The 13,376-nt window shown below is 36.0% G+C and overlaps 2 protein-coding genes across 7 annotated transcripts in view; one reads left to right on the forward strand and one right to left on the reverse strand.

Annotated features, from left to right (window-relative positions):
* REL (REL proto-oncogene, NF-kB subunit) overlaps nucleotides 1-6,043 on the forward strand; it is a 32,069-nt gene extending 26,026 nt beyond the window's left edge. For both annotated transcript variants that reach the window (XM_059187750.1, XM_059187751.1), the window contains exon 10: nucleotides 559-6,043. In XM_059187750.1, coding sequence (XP_059043733.1) covers nucleotides 559-1,349 — 791 coding nt within the window. In that variant the 3' untranslated portion in view covers nucleotides 1,350-6,043. The remainder of the gene's footprint in view (nucleotides 1-558) is intronic.
* A 3,939-nt stretch (nucleotides 6,044-9,982) lies between these two features.
* Nucleotides 9,983-13,376, reverse strand: part of PUS10 (pseudouridine synthase 10) — a 66,652-nt gene continuing 63,258 nt past the window's right edge. For 4 of the 5 annotated variants that reach the window (XM_059187754.1, XM_059187755.1, XM_059187752.1 and 1 more), the window contains 2 exons: nucleotides 12,434-12,533; nucleotides 9,983-10,177 (listed from right to left, as the gene is read on the reverse strand). In XM_059187754.1, the coding sequence (XP_059043737.1) occupies nucleotides 10,139-10,177; nucleotides 12,434-12,533 (139 nt within the window). In that variant the 3' untranslated portion in view covers nucleotides 9,983-10,138. The remainder of the gene's footprint in view (nucleotides 10,178-12,433; nucleotides 12,534-13,376) is intronic. The other variant, XM_059187753.1, reaches the window with a different exon arrangement.

Here is a 13,376-nt window from a genome sequence, read left to right on the forward strand (position 1 = left end):
TTGTATCTTAATATATCTTAGCAAGTTATGTGTATTGTTCAATCATCCCTAATGAGCATTTCCTCCATCCCCCTATTTTCTCCTAAAAGTAGTGAATATGAAATTATTTTGGCTATTTAGATTCCCATTAACTGAAATTCTGATTTTTTCTAAATGCTTTATTTTTTTAAGTAATCTCTATGCCCAGCTTGGAGCTCAGACTCACGACCCCAAGATCAGGATTTGCATGCTCTACCAACTGAACCAGCCAGGCATCCCTGAAATTCTGATTTATTTTTCACTTTATAGGGCCTCAGAAGCTAAATTTTCATTATTTAATGAAGCTATCTCTGACAAGATAACTTAACAGAATTATTTTATAGGTATTTGTAAAATAGTGTTACAGAATTCAGCTTTGGGCTCTTACAATAATTTAGTGCTATTTAATATTTTTATCTAAAACGTTACATCAGTTTGCTTGGAAATTTTCTTTATCAGTATGTTTATGCAAGTTTAATTTAGAGATAATATTTTTTATACTTTCATTTCAGTTTGTAAAAATACATTTCCTCCCCACAGAATCAAACTTTTCTCATGGTGCAGTTTTGACAGAAATACCCAGGACTTCCGGCATTTCGAGTCAAGGAGATTCCTACTATTCCTCACCTGCGTCAATCTCAAATGCACTGTCACAGCATACTCCACCCATACCTTCAATGGTGTCTCCACCTTCTTCAAGCTGGTCAGGTGGGGCCCAGCCTACCTCGCGCGCAGTTAGTACAAATCCACTGAGTGGTTTTTCAACAGGGACACTTTCCTCTCATCCACAAGGTATCTCGCAATATCTGGAAATGCCTCTTGAGAGTGATCTGAATGCCTCTAATGCTTGTATTTATAACAATGCAAATGACATAGGCAGAATGGAAGCACCATCCATGTCACCAGCTGATTTATATGGTATTTCTGATGGCAACCTGCTGCCGAATTGCCCTATGAATATGATGACACCTAGTAGTGACAGCATGAGGGAGAATGATAATCCGAGACTTGTGAGCATGAATCTCGAAAACCCCTCATGTAATTCAGTGTTAGACCCAAGAGACTTGAGACAGCTCCATCAGATGTCCTCTCCCGGTATGCCAGCCAGCGCTGGTTCCAGTACAGCTGCTTTTGTTCCACAGCCAGAGGCATTTGAGAGATCTGACTTCAACTGTACAGATAACAGTATGATAAATGAGTCAGGACCATCAAATGGTACTAATCCAAACAGTCATGGTTTTGTTCATAGTCAGTATTCTAGTATTGGCACTATGCAGAATGAGCAATTAAGTGACTCATTTGCATTTGATTTTTTTCAAGGTAATTTGTAAAACTTAAATGGTTGTTTGGGTATATTGAATTCAAAGCTGGAAAGTATCTTATAGGGAAATTCTGAAATAGAAATTTAAGAGGACATAACTGCTTCTTCTTTTTGAAACATGTGACCTGATACTGTGTGCAGGGAATTCTGTCTTTGAGAAGAAAATGAGAGCAAGGCTCCAATTCTTCCAAATACACCTTTTTATACTTTTTTTATATGGTGTTGATGTGTTCTTAGTTAAATGAATTAACTGATATTTGCTTTGAAGCAAATTTAAGGTAAAACCTGTAATGACTGTGTCATTAGAAAAATGATTTCATTATTATTTTTGAGACCTATAGGCCAAGGTGACCCCTAAGGGGTTTTCTGAGGCTTCTTGGAGTTTCTTAGAGTTACTTATAAGCCAAGAATTTTTAAATCTTTAAGAATCTAACTTGACAGGGGGCGCCTGGGTGGCTCAGTCAGTGAAGCATCTGCCTTTGGCTGGGGTCATGATCCCAGGGACCCTGGGATCCAGCCCTGCAGCAAGCTCCCTGCCCAGTGGGGAGTCTGCCTCTCCCTCTCCCTTGCCCATGCTCGCTCTTGTGCACACACACGCTCTTTCTCTTAAATAAATGAAGTCTTTAAAAAAAAAATTCTAACTTGGACAGAAGAGAGTTGAAGTGAACTTTTAAGGTAGGGGAAGTTCTCTACATTTTGGATGGTTTAAATCCTTACCTTTAAAATTGCTTATGATTTTAGGTTTATACCCATGTCTTTAAGGTGAAAGTTTTCTTAGACCTCTCTTCTTTCTTGTGTTTCCTCACTCACTGTGATCTCATCCAATTTCATCAATTTTATCCTTACCTTAGACTTATCAATTTTATCCTTACCTTAGACTTATCCTCTGACCTTCATACTTGGAGGTTATATGTGTATGTAAAACTATTTATTTGACATCTCTACTTAGAATCCCATTAATGAACAAAAATCTAGCTCAGATTCAACATATCCAAAACTGAGTTCTTGATCTTTTCTCCTAATTTGCTTCTCCTTTGTCTTCCTCAACTTAGTAAATAGCAGTGCTACGCTTCTATTGTTGCTCAGGTCCAAAACCATGGAGTCATCCTTGATTCTTTTCTCTCCCAGATTCAATCCATCAGCAAATCTGGTAGGCCCTGACTTCAAAATATACCCAAAGCCCACCACCTCTTTTGACCTCTACTATTAACTTCCTCTTCTAAGCCACTGTCATATCATCTCTTGCCTAGTTTGAAGCTATAGCCTCAAAAGATGCTCTTACATCCTTGTGCCCCTATAGTCTCTTCTCCCCAAAGTTGCCAGAAAGAGTATTTTTAAAACCAGTCAAATGGTATCATTCACATGCTCAAAACCATCCGGTGGCTCCCCATTCCCACTCAGAGTAGAGACCAGCATCCTTAAAATTGGCAGGCTCATACATACTTAGTCTCCTGTCTCATCTCTTAACGTTTTCTTCTCATTCAGCTCCAGGCATTCTCATAGCCTCTCTTCAAAAACACCAAGTATACTCGTGCCTCAGACTCTTTGTACTTGGTGTCCTCTCTGCCTTAACTATTTTTCTCTCAGATACATGTGTAGCTCACTTCTTAACATCCTTCAGATTCACTCATCTAATACTGATCAAGGCCTTCCTCGAGTCTGTACATATCAGTACTCCGTGTCTCCTCTCCTTTATATTGTTCTGTAGCACTTACCAGGTCTGACCTTTACTACGCACTTATTTTTTATTTTAATTTTTTTTTCCTTTACTGGAATCTGTGTTCTACAAGGGTAAAAATTTTTATGTTTCGTTTGTTGAATTCCCAGTTTGTAGGACAGGCTCTGCCTCATAAGCACTTAGCAAATATTGAATGTTCAAAGTACTACTAATAGAACTTTATTTTTTGAAAGAACAGCTTTAATTATTAGATGTTCATGATTTTTATAATTCTATTTAATGTGACATTGGGTTTATGTCAGAACCATACGCCTTCAGGTCAAGGTTTAATAACGGTAATCCAAACTATTGAAAGCAAAGTAATCCCAGTTGCAAAATGATGGTAGAATTTAGGCAGTAATCTTAGTTGTGATGGAGTTGTCATGATGCTAAGTAACTGAACTCTATTTTACACCTAGAGCCCACCATAAATGTTGAGCATGTTCTGAGCTAGAAACAGTGTGTCATTTCATTTATGCAGTGTCCAACCAAACCAGTAAGTTTACTGGAACAATCAAAATGGGAAATGTATGAATGTCTGAATGTATGAATCTCTAAAAAAATCTGAGTTGAATGATACTGGGAACTGGGAAGAAGAGCAAGATAAAACTTGGGGTTAGGATAGACTAGGAAGCAGAAGAAGAAAAAGATTAAAGACACCTAAGTACCATTAATATTTCTCAGAAATTATGATTTAAAAATGAAACATTTGTTATATAATTTTAAAGACCATAAGCATGTAACATACTTTAGAAGAATTTACCAGGGAGAAAGAATACCTTGGAAGGCATCATTTCTTTTCTGTTCAAAATATGAATGAACCCAGGATATCTCCAGATAGTGGTCAATAGGTAGTAAGCTTTTTAAAAAAAAATACAGAATCCTGTAATTTTATAATAATTAGCACTGGCCAGCTTAAACACAGACTTTAGAATATCTGGATTTTTGCATTAAATAAGCAATTGACTTGTTTTGCAGGGTTGTGTTTTGTCCACCGTTCCCCCATCCCCCACCCCCCACCCCATGTAAGCTGAATTAAGGTACTGCTACATCTGTGTTTAAAGTATTTCCAGTGGATATTTTTTTTATTTTTTGGGTGCTACTTACTGATCATAGAGTTTATTTTATAATATAAAAAGAATTTGGCAACCTGTTTCTCATCTATGTCTAAATGTATTTGTGTTTTCACACTTAGTTTCTGAGGAAAAAGTGCCCCTCTGCCTTTCTACATTCTGCTTGCACCCTGGACCCTGCTCTGTCTCCCATCTTGTTTCTGTATCCTCATATCACCATTTAGTGGTGGTTTTCTTTGTATAACTTTGGTAAACATTTTCTTTAACCTTAAAAGAAAGAAAACAAAAACCTTCCTACTACCTTCATGTTCCTTCCTTCACATCCGGACTCAGGAAATACTTTCAGCTTCTATTTCCTCTGCTCCCAGTCATTCTTTAGCTTACTTATCTTTCACCAACTTTTGTTTTCTTTTTCTTTTCTTTTTTTTTTTTTCTTCTCTTTTTTTGGTGGGGGGTGGCATGCAGGCAAGTGTACTCTCAAGAGTGGGTGGAAGGGCAGAGAGAGAGAGGGAGAGAGAGAATATGAAGCAGGTTGCAAGCACCCGAACTGGCATTCATCCTGTGACCCTGAGATTATGACCTGAGCCAAAATCAAGAGTTGGACATAAAACTGATTGAGCTACCCAGGTGCCCCCTCTTACTGTTTTCTTATGATATTCTGGGAAAAGTGACCAGAGACACTTTTCCTTGTCAAATCTGGTGTCTTTTTATCAGTCCTTATTCTGCCTGACCTATCCATAACCTTTTTTCCTATTGGCTACTCCCTTCTTGGATACTCCTCCGAGGTTTCTGTGGTAGATAAGATTCCTCTCGGAGGTTGACTTTTTTCCCAGAATCTCAACCCCAGCCCTCATTTGGTGCTATTTTTTCCCTGGGTGACCGACCTCATCAGTGCCTACAGTTTCAGCTTTCTCTCACGCTACACAAATGCCTTTATGAACTGCGTCCCCCTTTTGCATTCCCTACTTTGCATTCCCTACAATGGCATTATCATTTACCCTGCCATCCAAGATACTTAATTAGAACCTCAGAATCATGTTTTATTCCTTTTCTCCCTCATTGTCCTACTTAGTTATCAAGTCTTTTAAATTCTGCCTCATAAAAATGTCTTGCATTTGTCCCTCCTTCATTCCTATTTTCTTCGTAAAGGCCTTCATTCCTTTTCCCCAAGAAGAATCTTCTATGTTGGTGCTTCAATAAATTGGGTTTTCAGAGGTATCAGCAGAGTAAATACAAGTACAAGTTTTTGATGAAAGTAAACATCTTACCTATTTTTCTTCTTCATTATCTTCATTAGATAATGAAGTATAGCTTTGCCTAAAAAGTATAGCTTTGCCTAAAATGTAGTAAGAAATAGGTTAAGATGGAGTATTTGGAGATCAATGTATAGAAGTCTCTCAGGAGACTTCATTGGGGTCATGGTTCAGACCAGATAAACCCTTTAGAGATGACATGTTTTAAAAGAATGTAGTGAAAACTCCTAACTGATGAATTCAGAACCTTACAGAATGGCACTATTCTGTTTTTTACTGTGCTCAGTATTTCGATATGCTTTTTAGTGAGTATAATAAATTTAGAGATACTGAAAAAAGTATTTTTTTATTTAATTTCTTTTCAATGTAACAGAAATCATTGTTTATGTACCACACCCAGTGCTCCATGTAATACATGCCTTCCATAATACCTACCACCAGGCTCCCCCAACCTCCCACCCCCGCCCCTTCAAAGTACTAAGAATTTTTAAAGTTCTCAAATTATTTAATGTTAAATGCGTTTAAAAGATTGCAATCATTTGTAAAGTGTCAAAATCCTTTTTGTTGTACAGAATATTTTATTACCTTTGTAATATCTCTGTATACAGTGATTTTTTTTTGTGGTAATATAATAAATGGAAAAACTTTAAAATTCCTAAAATTTTGTTGTGATTTGACTTTAAAAATATTGGTGAGATTTTGTTATTTATACCATCCTCCCTGGGAAGGGTATTTTGGTTGCTTAGAAACATTAGGCATTTTTACGGAAAGCTATAGCTGAAAATACCTGCACATGTAACTATCCTTTGAAATGATAATTTTTGTAGAGTACTAGAATGCATTTTTAAAAGATTTTCATTTTCTGCCTTCCTGACTTATTTCCTGCCTCTCTCCCTATAATTCAGGACAAACATCATTTACGTATTCTGAGCAAGGTACAGGTAGGTACTACCACAGGGGCCAAAGGTGGTGGCCCAGTATGGGATACAGGGTGAAACAGGAGGAGCACATTTGAGGGCAGTAGTATGGAGGAGACTCTCAGGGATCTGGATGCAGCAAGAGTAGACTGGTTATTTATGAGGGGAACTGATCTATCAAGTAAATATATTAAGGCTAGTGGGAGCCAGATTTCTGTCAGAGAAAGGTATTATAAATTTTTTAAAAAGGGGGGGAGAAAATTAGAATAAGGTTGAAATTGGATGTATTGGTATACAACTTCCAATTTTTAATATATGTAAAGAAATGTACTATGTGTGCATGTATGCATTTGCATTTGTTATTATGACCTGTCAAACAAAACAGGAAGCCACAAATCCACAAGAAGGGAAAGTTCTGCCTTTCAGTGGAATGCTAAGCAAATAAATGGAGAAGGAATGGTGGAATTAGATCGGTTTTTGCCAAATCTTCAGTAAATGCTAAAACTAGTAGATCAACATTTGATGGTTTCCTTACAAAATACTTACTAATTAAAGGGAAAAAAGAGTAACTATAAAAGTAGAGGAGCTTGGCAGACACGACCTTCATTAACTGATTAAAATCCAGTCATCAGTAACTGCATAAATCAAAATTGTAGGACACCTGATAAGAAGATAATACCTCTTATGTGGTATTCTTGCCAGGAAGGTACAACCTCAATCTAATAAAAAGGAAACATCAGGCAAACCCACATTGAAGAGCAATCTACAAAATAACTGACCTGAAATCTTCAAAAATGTTAAAATAATGAAAGCCAAGGAAAGACGAACTGTTTCAGATTGGTGGAGGACTTATGTGCAAAGCATTTATGTGCAAAGCATGATCCCTTGCCCATGAAATGTTACTATTGGAACAACCAGTGAGACTTGAGTGGGCTCTGTGGATTACATGGTTGCAATATCCGGGTTAACATCCTGAATTGATAGTCCTATTGTGGCGAAGTAGAAGAATGTCCTTGTTTGTAGAAATTGTATGCTAAAGTATTCACATTCACTGGTGACAGAGCATCACCAGCTCAGTGGTTTGGGGGGGTGGGTATTTCTTTGTACTTCTTGCACCTTTCCTGTAAGTTTGAAATTATTTCAAGATGAAAACAATTAAATGAGTATCATAAAAGCAGTATTTTTTTCCATAATAAAAGTACCATCTTTTTTTTTTTTTTTTTTTTTTTTTTAAGAAAAAAAATGTGGGGCTTGAACTCACTACCCTGAGTCCAAGACCTAAGCTGAGATCAAAAGTCAGACACTTACCAGACAGAGCCACCCAGGCTCCAAAAGGGTACCAGTTTTAGAAATCAGAAAACCTTGCATCAAAGTTCATTCTCATTATTTGGGCTTAAAAATCAAGAATAAAGCTTCAAAAGAAAAGATTAGCCTAAGTAAGATAAATAAGATTTTTCTCTTTAGAAATCAAAATTTAACTTCTAAGTTTATTTCGTATAACTTGTTAATGTAACCAGTTATCTTACTTGCTTACTTGGGAAATTCTTCTTTTCTTTCTTTCTTTCTTTTTTTTCCTTTCTTTCTTTCGGCTTCTCCAGGTATTCAGAGTTGAGCTGATGTTTTTCCTAAACTAAATCATAGACTATATTTGGGACAAAGAAATACTAAGAAATAAAAAGGGGCTCTTTCTCTATGTTTTATTAAATATTTAACTAGAATTTAAATGAAAGTTTGAAAAAAAAAATAAAGCTGTGAATGGGTATTAAGGAGGGCACTTGTTATGATGAGCACTGCATGTTTTTTGTAAGTGATGAATCACTGAATTCTACTCCTGAAACCAAAAGTACACTATATGTTACTAGAATTTTTAAAAAATTTTTGAAAAGGAAAAAAAAATTACAAAATAAAGCTATGAGAAAAGATCACAAAACTAATTAAAATAATTGTATATAGGCAAAAGCGAAACTATAGTACTTTCATTACTTAATGTTCTCAGTTCTTGCATAAAACAAAGACCTACATTGATTTTTAACAACCTGTGGCTCATAATATATGAACATATGAAATAAGTAAAGTATATACAGCTAATGTCTACTTTTTGCTGGAAATTTTGCATAATGTCAGGAATAGAAATTTAAAAATCTGTTAAAGAGGTTTTTAATTTTTCCATTTTTCAGATTCCACTAAATTCAAAGCTGAGCCAAAAAGAAACATGGAAAACACTATCTCCCAAGTTATTTAAATCTTTTTTGTAGCAAAACTTTCCCAAAAAGGGAGAAACATAAAGGGAGAAACATTCACACAAAAGTTCTTACCTGTTTATCAGAAGTTTATTTCTATTATCCCTTTCTTGTTTTCTGGCATTGAAAATAGTGAAACAATTATTTGCTAGTATTCACATATGAAACTTCTAAATGTCAAACAATTTTCCTGATAAATGAATAATACATCTTGGAATCTATGAAGTATATTTAATGAAGAGATGGGAAACAATCAGCCAATACTATCCAAGTCACATGTGTTCTAAAATAAGCTCAGATAGTTAAATCAGGATGATAGAAAATACACTTAAGTCTGAAATTTTAATGAGATTGCTAAAATGTTTCTCTTAATGACCCATCCATTTTCTTTAGATTTAGCTTATTTCATTTTTTCCTCTTCATAGTACCAACTGATGATTAACTTATTAACAAATAGTAGTCATATAAGATCATATGATATATACTTGGGCTATTTTTTGGCAACCTCCTTGATTTGGTATCTAAATTCCAAAAGTCATCTCTGATGCTTACTGCATTTGTTTTATTTGTTCATTTTAATTATTTTATTTATTTATTTGGTTAGTGCATTTAAATGACATTCTCAGGTGCCTCCTTCATAAAATAGGTACTCAATAACAAGATTTATTAAGAAAGGACCTTAGAGACCAAGAAACTTCAGTTTAGCCCCTGATGTTGAAGTAACTAACGATTTTAGATAAATCGTTAACATTCATTCTTTGGTTTTCATATTTATAAAATGGAAATTGTAATATCTTATCCACTTGATGAAGACGTTTGAAATTGGATAATACACTGAAGCACTCTGGAATAATAGCAGATTGTTTAGCAATCCTAGTTTTTCAAAATCTTATCCCTGGGTTTGAAGTTACTGAAGGCACTTGTGTCTCCTTATTTAAAAGTAATTTATGGAAGTCTCTTAACAGGGTATGCCTCAATTCCTAAGGTTTCATTTTCCCTCCCCAGGAAAAGTACTGATATTTTTAAGTTATCAAATCTTAAGTCATTAAGATTGTGACAGATTGTATCAAAAAGTACTTATGTTGGTAATATCTTGCTTAAAGCCTACTGGGAAAAATATTAATGATGTTAGATTTGCATTTGATATCTTAGAATATTATAGGATACTGTCCTGTATAAATCTAGATATAACTTTTATCAAGACCATTTAAGAAAGTTCGAACATGATTTTGAAGGTGGTATGTCTTGTGGAGAGAAATTTTGCAAATGATAGCCCCTCAGATTATCAGAGAATGTATCCTGTTTGTGTACGTCTCTAAATGAAAGAATTAAGAGAATGTTTTCATTATTCATAGTCTGGCGTGTAGGGTTTGGAGAAGGAACAAGAAAAATCCTAAGACATCCTTAGAACATTTAACACAACATATACACATACATAGATCCTGAGATGTTACAAAAGGTTTTAAAATACATAGATCAACATGATCCAAATGGTTTCCAAGACACTGCAATGGTGAGTAAATAGCCATTATACAGTGTATGCTGAATGGAGGTCTGCATCATTCCACGAAAACCCTACTCTGTTTCCACATTTGAAAGCTAGTCATCCAGAGCAGGGGGCCAGTCAACATCTACAGACTAGAAGGAAGGAAACAAGACATGAAAACATATTACTATTCCAGTAAGCATTTGCTGGTAATGTATAAACTTAATAGTTTTAATGTAAGGCCACAGCAGAAGTTAAATTTGAAGAAAAGTCATTGAATACCACAGTTCAACACTCAAAAACCCATGGTCAGCCTTAAGATTCTTGGGCCCAAGGTCTGTATCTGAATGGTTGCTCAGCTGTTTATATTAATCGTACCTTTTGGCCAAGAAGAGACTAGAGTACATCTAAATTTTATAAAAGTTATTTACAGGTATAGTAACAATTTCAGGGACAACACCAACTTTCCCTCAGACGTCTCTGCAACTTTTATTCTTCAGATCATTTCCATTGTCTCATCTTGCATTTAACAAGCACTCAAATAGTCTATACACTTAGGGTTGTTATTTGTAACTTAGCAACCGAATGAGAAACAAATGAGTATGAAAGATCACCTGGAACTAGAAAAGGATAAATGATCATTGTATATCATTTCAGAATTCTTGTTTCTTGTTTCCTTTAAAATCAGATTTATCTATCTCTACTCACTTGGTTTGACTCTTCTAGAACAAAGCCTTGATTTAAATCATAATGAAACTACAGTAGCAGACTGTTTTTTTTCTCCACATACAACAATCACATCCTAGGCTTTCAGAAGTACTTGAACCACCGTAGAAGACCCAATTTGAGAAGTTTAAAAAAGTCCACTGTACCCATGTCTTGTTAAAACTCAAAATGCTTTACCACAAGTGATATTTAAAATCAATCTATGAGTCACTGCCAAAATCAGGAAATTTTATTAGAAAAGCCCAAATAACTGTTGTGTGTGTATATGCATATCTTTTAGAAATCCAAGAAGGTCTTTTGGTTTTGTTTCAGAACACAGCCACATACTGAACACCCATATATAAGCTAATGGGTTATTTCTCATGCCTGAAACTAAACATTTCAGGTCACAGTCTTGTAAGTGTTGAAAACAGGGGAGGTTTGTAGAGCTCTATAGGTGTTTTCAATGAACAAACATGGATAAGGAGCACTGGCCTGTGACTCTAACATTGCTAAATTGTTCTAAGATCAAAGATGAATGCAGTTGAGATTTACTTTAACAGGAGGCTGTCTTCCTCAAAATAACAGTCCCTCTGAGAATGCTCCCTGCAACCTTGAAGGTGCTATCGATGGCTGAATGCAGGAGCTGTGTACAATCTAATCTGAAAGCCCTCGAGAATTGCCAGTAAGCCGATGATGCGCAAGTGATCATGGGATTACCATAGCTGTTTGCACACGAGGCCACTAAACCCATTTCTTTTGGTAACTGATAATCCCAAGTGCAAAACACTAGCCTCCTAATATTTTCTTTATGCAGGGGGGGAGGCATGGGAGAGGGACCCCATTCTCCATCAGATATTCATCAAGGAGCACAAGTTGTGACTTAGTACCTACTGACGGTCAAATGAGAAAATATATTTATGGAGAACTGCCGGAAGGACCTATTAAATCCACTCTTTTAAATACTTAAGAATTTAACCTTGTTTCAATTCAGACCCTAGGAGCAGAAAATTTATCCCACATCATAGGTATGATGTGGTATATGATATGATATGATATGATATGATGTGGTATATGATAAATAGGGGTCCTATTTTGTGTGTGTGTGTTTATTTTTTTTCCATTTTATTTTCAGTGTTCCAAGATTCATTGTTTATGCACCACACCCAGTGCTCCACACAATACATGCCCTCTTTTAATATACACCACCAGGATCACCTAACCTCTGCTTAAAATCTTTTTTTTTTAATTTAATTTTATTTTTTTCATTGTTCCAGTAAACATCGGCTGATCCCATTTTCTATCCCTGTCCTGAATGTATGTTTCTGAGTAGCCTGCCTTAAATTTTTTGTAAAACAAAACAGTTATGGGAATGAACTCCGTAGAGTCTGAAGGACATATGAAGGGTTCTTAAGTTTCACTTCCTTGACCCACTTAAGGGTTTAAGATCTCATGCCCCATGTAAATTAGCTATATATTTCCAAAGATCATCAATGAGATCTTGTATTTTTTAAGAAGATAAAAATTCCAAAGACGGTCCCTCCCTGCAATACAATGCTACTGTGAGATTTTGACCATTTTCAAATACCCATTAAGATGAGTGGAGATAGATACCTATTTGGCTTAATGCCCACCCCCCCCAAAAGCATAACCTTGGCTGAATTCAATGTACAAACAGCTACTTCCACAATAAAATGCTTTACCTCGACATCCAGCTCAAGAATGTCTGCGGTCACATTCATTAGAGAGCCAATGTTCGGCTTGGTTCTCCCAAAGTCTCCATGTACAAACTCTTTAATGTAGCTGGGCTTTGTTTAAGGAAACAATGGAGATAGCTATGCTAGCTAACTGGTGAGATTTGATAGGTGAAAGGGAAATGACAGAAGAAAGCAGAAATGTTACAAGCGAGAGGTTATTTCTGAGCTGTGACCCATGATGTGTGTCTTAGAAAACAAGCTTTGGCAGACTGGTTCCTACCAGCCTGGAAGCTAACAGCAGGACTTGGCACCTGTGTTTACATCAAACTTACCAAAGTCATGCCTTTCTTTTTCCTTTAGCTCATCACCAAGTGCTAAGGTTTGGATATGGACTTTTTTAAAGTTTTGTTTTGTTTTGATTTTTTAACTAACTAGAATTTAAATAAAACATTGAAATAAGAAATGTTTTTTTTTTTTTAAAGTAATCTCTACACCCAAATGTGGGGCTCAAATCCATAACCCGAGACCAAGAGTGGGGCGCCTGAGTAGCTCAGTGGGTTAAAGCCTCTGTCTTTGGCTCGAGTCATGATCCCAGGGTCCTGGGATCAAGCCCTGCATCGGACTCTCTGCTCAGGGAGCCTGCTTCTGCCTCTCTCTCTGCCTGCCTCTCTGCCTACTTGTGATCTCTGTCAAATAAATAAATCTTTTTTTAAAAACTAAAAAAAAAAAAAAAAAAGAGTCCCATGCTCCACTGCCTGAACCAACCAAGCAACCCTGGATATGGATTTTTTAAATGAACTGTACTTCAATGCTAAACAAAACAAAACAACCTTTGCTATTTTTTCTTTGCCACAGATTACATTTTGTCATCTTTTGGGCCCATTTTTCAATAACGTCAGCTGGCATCTGCCAGAAGAGAGGTTTCCACAGGGTCACGCACAGTGACTCC

Source organism: Mustela lutreola, chromosome 9 (genome assembly GCF_030435805.1).
Source record: "Mustela lutreola isolate mMusLut2 chromosome 9, mMusLut2.pri, whole genome shotgun sequence".
NCBI lineage: Eukaryota > Metazoa > Chordata > Mammalia > Carnivora > Mustelidae > Mustela > Mustela lutreola.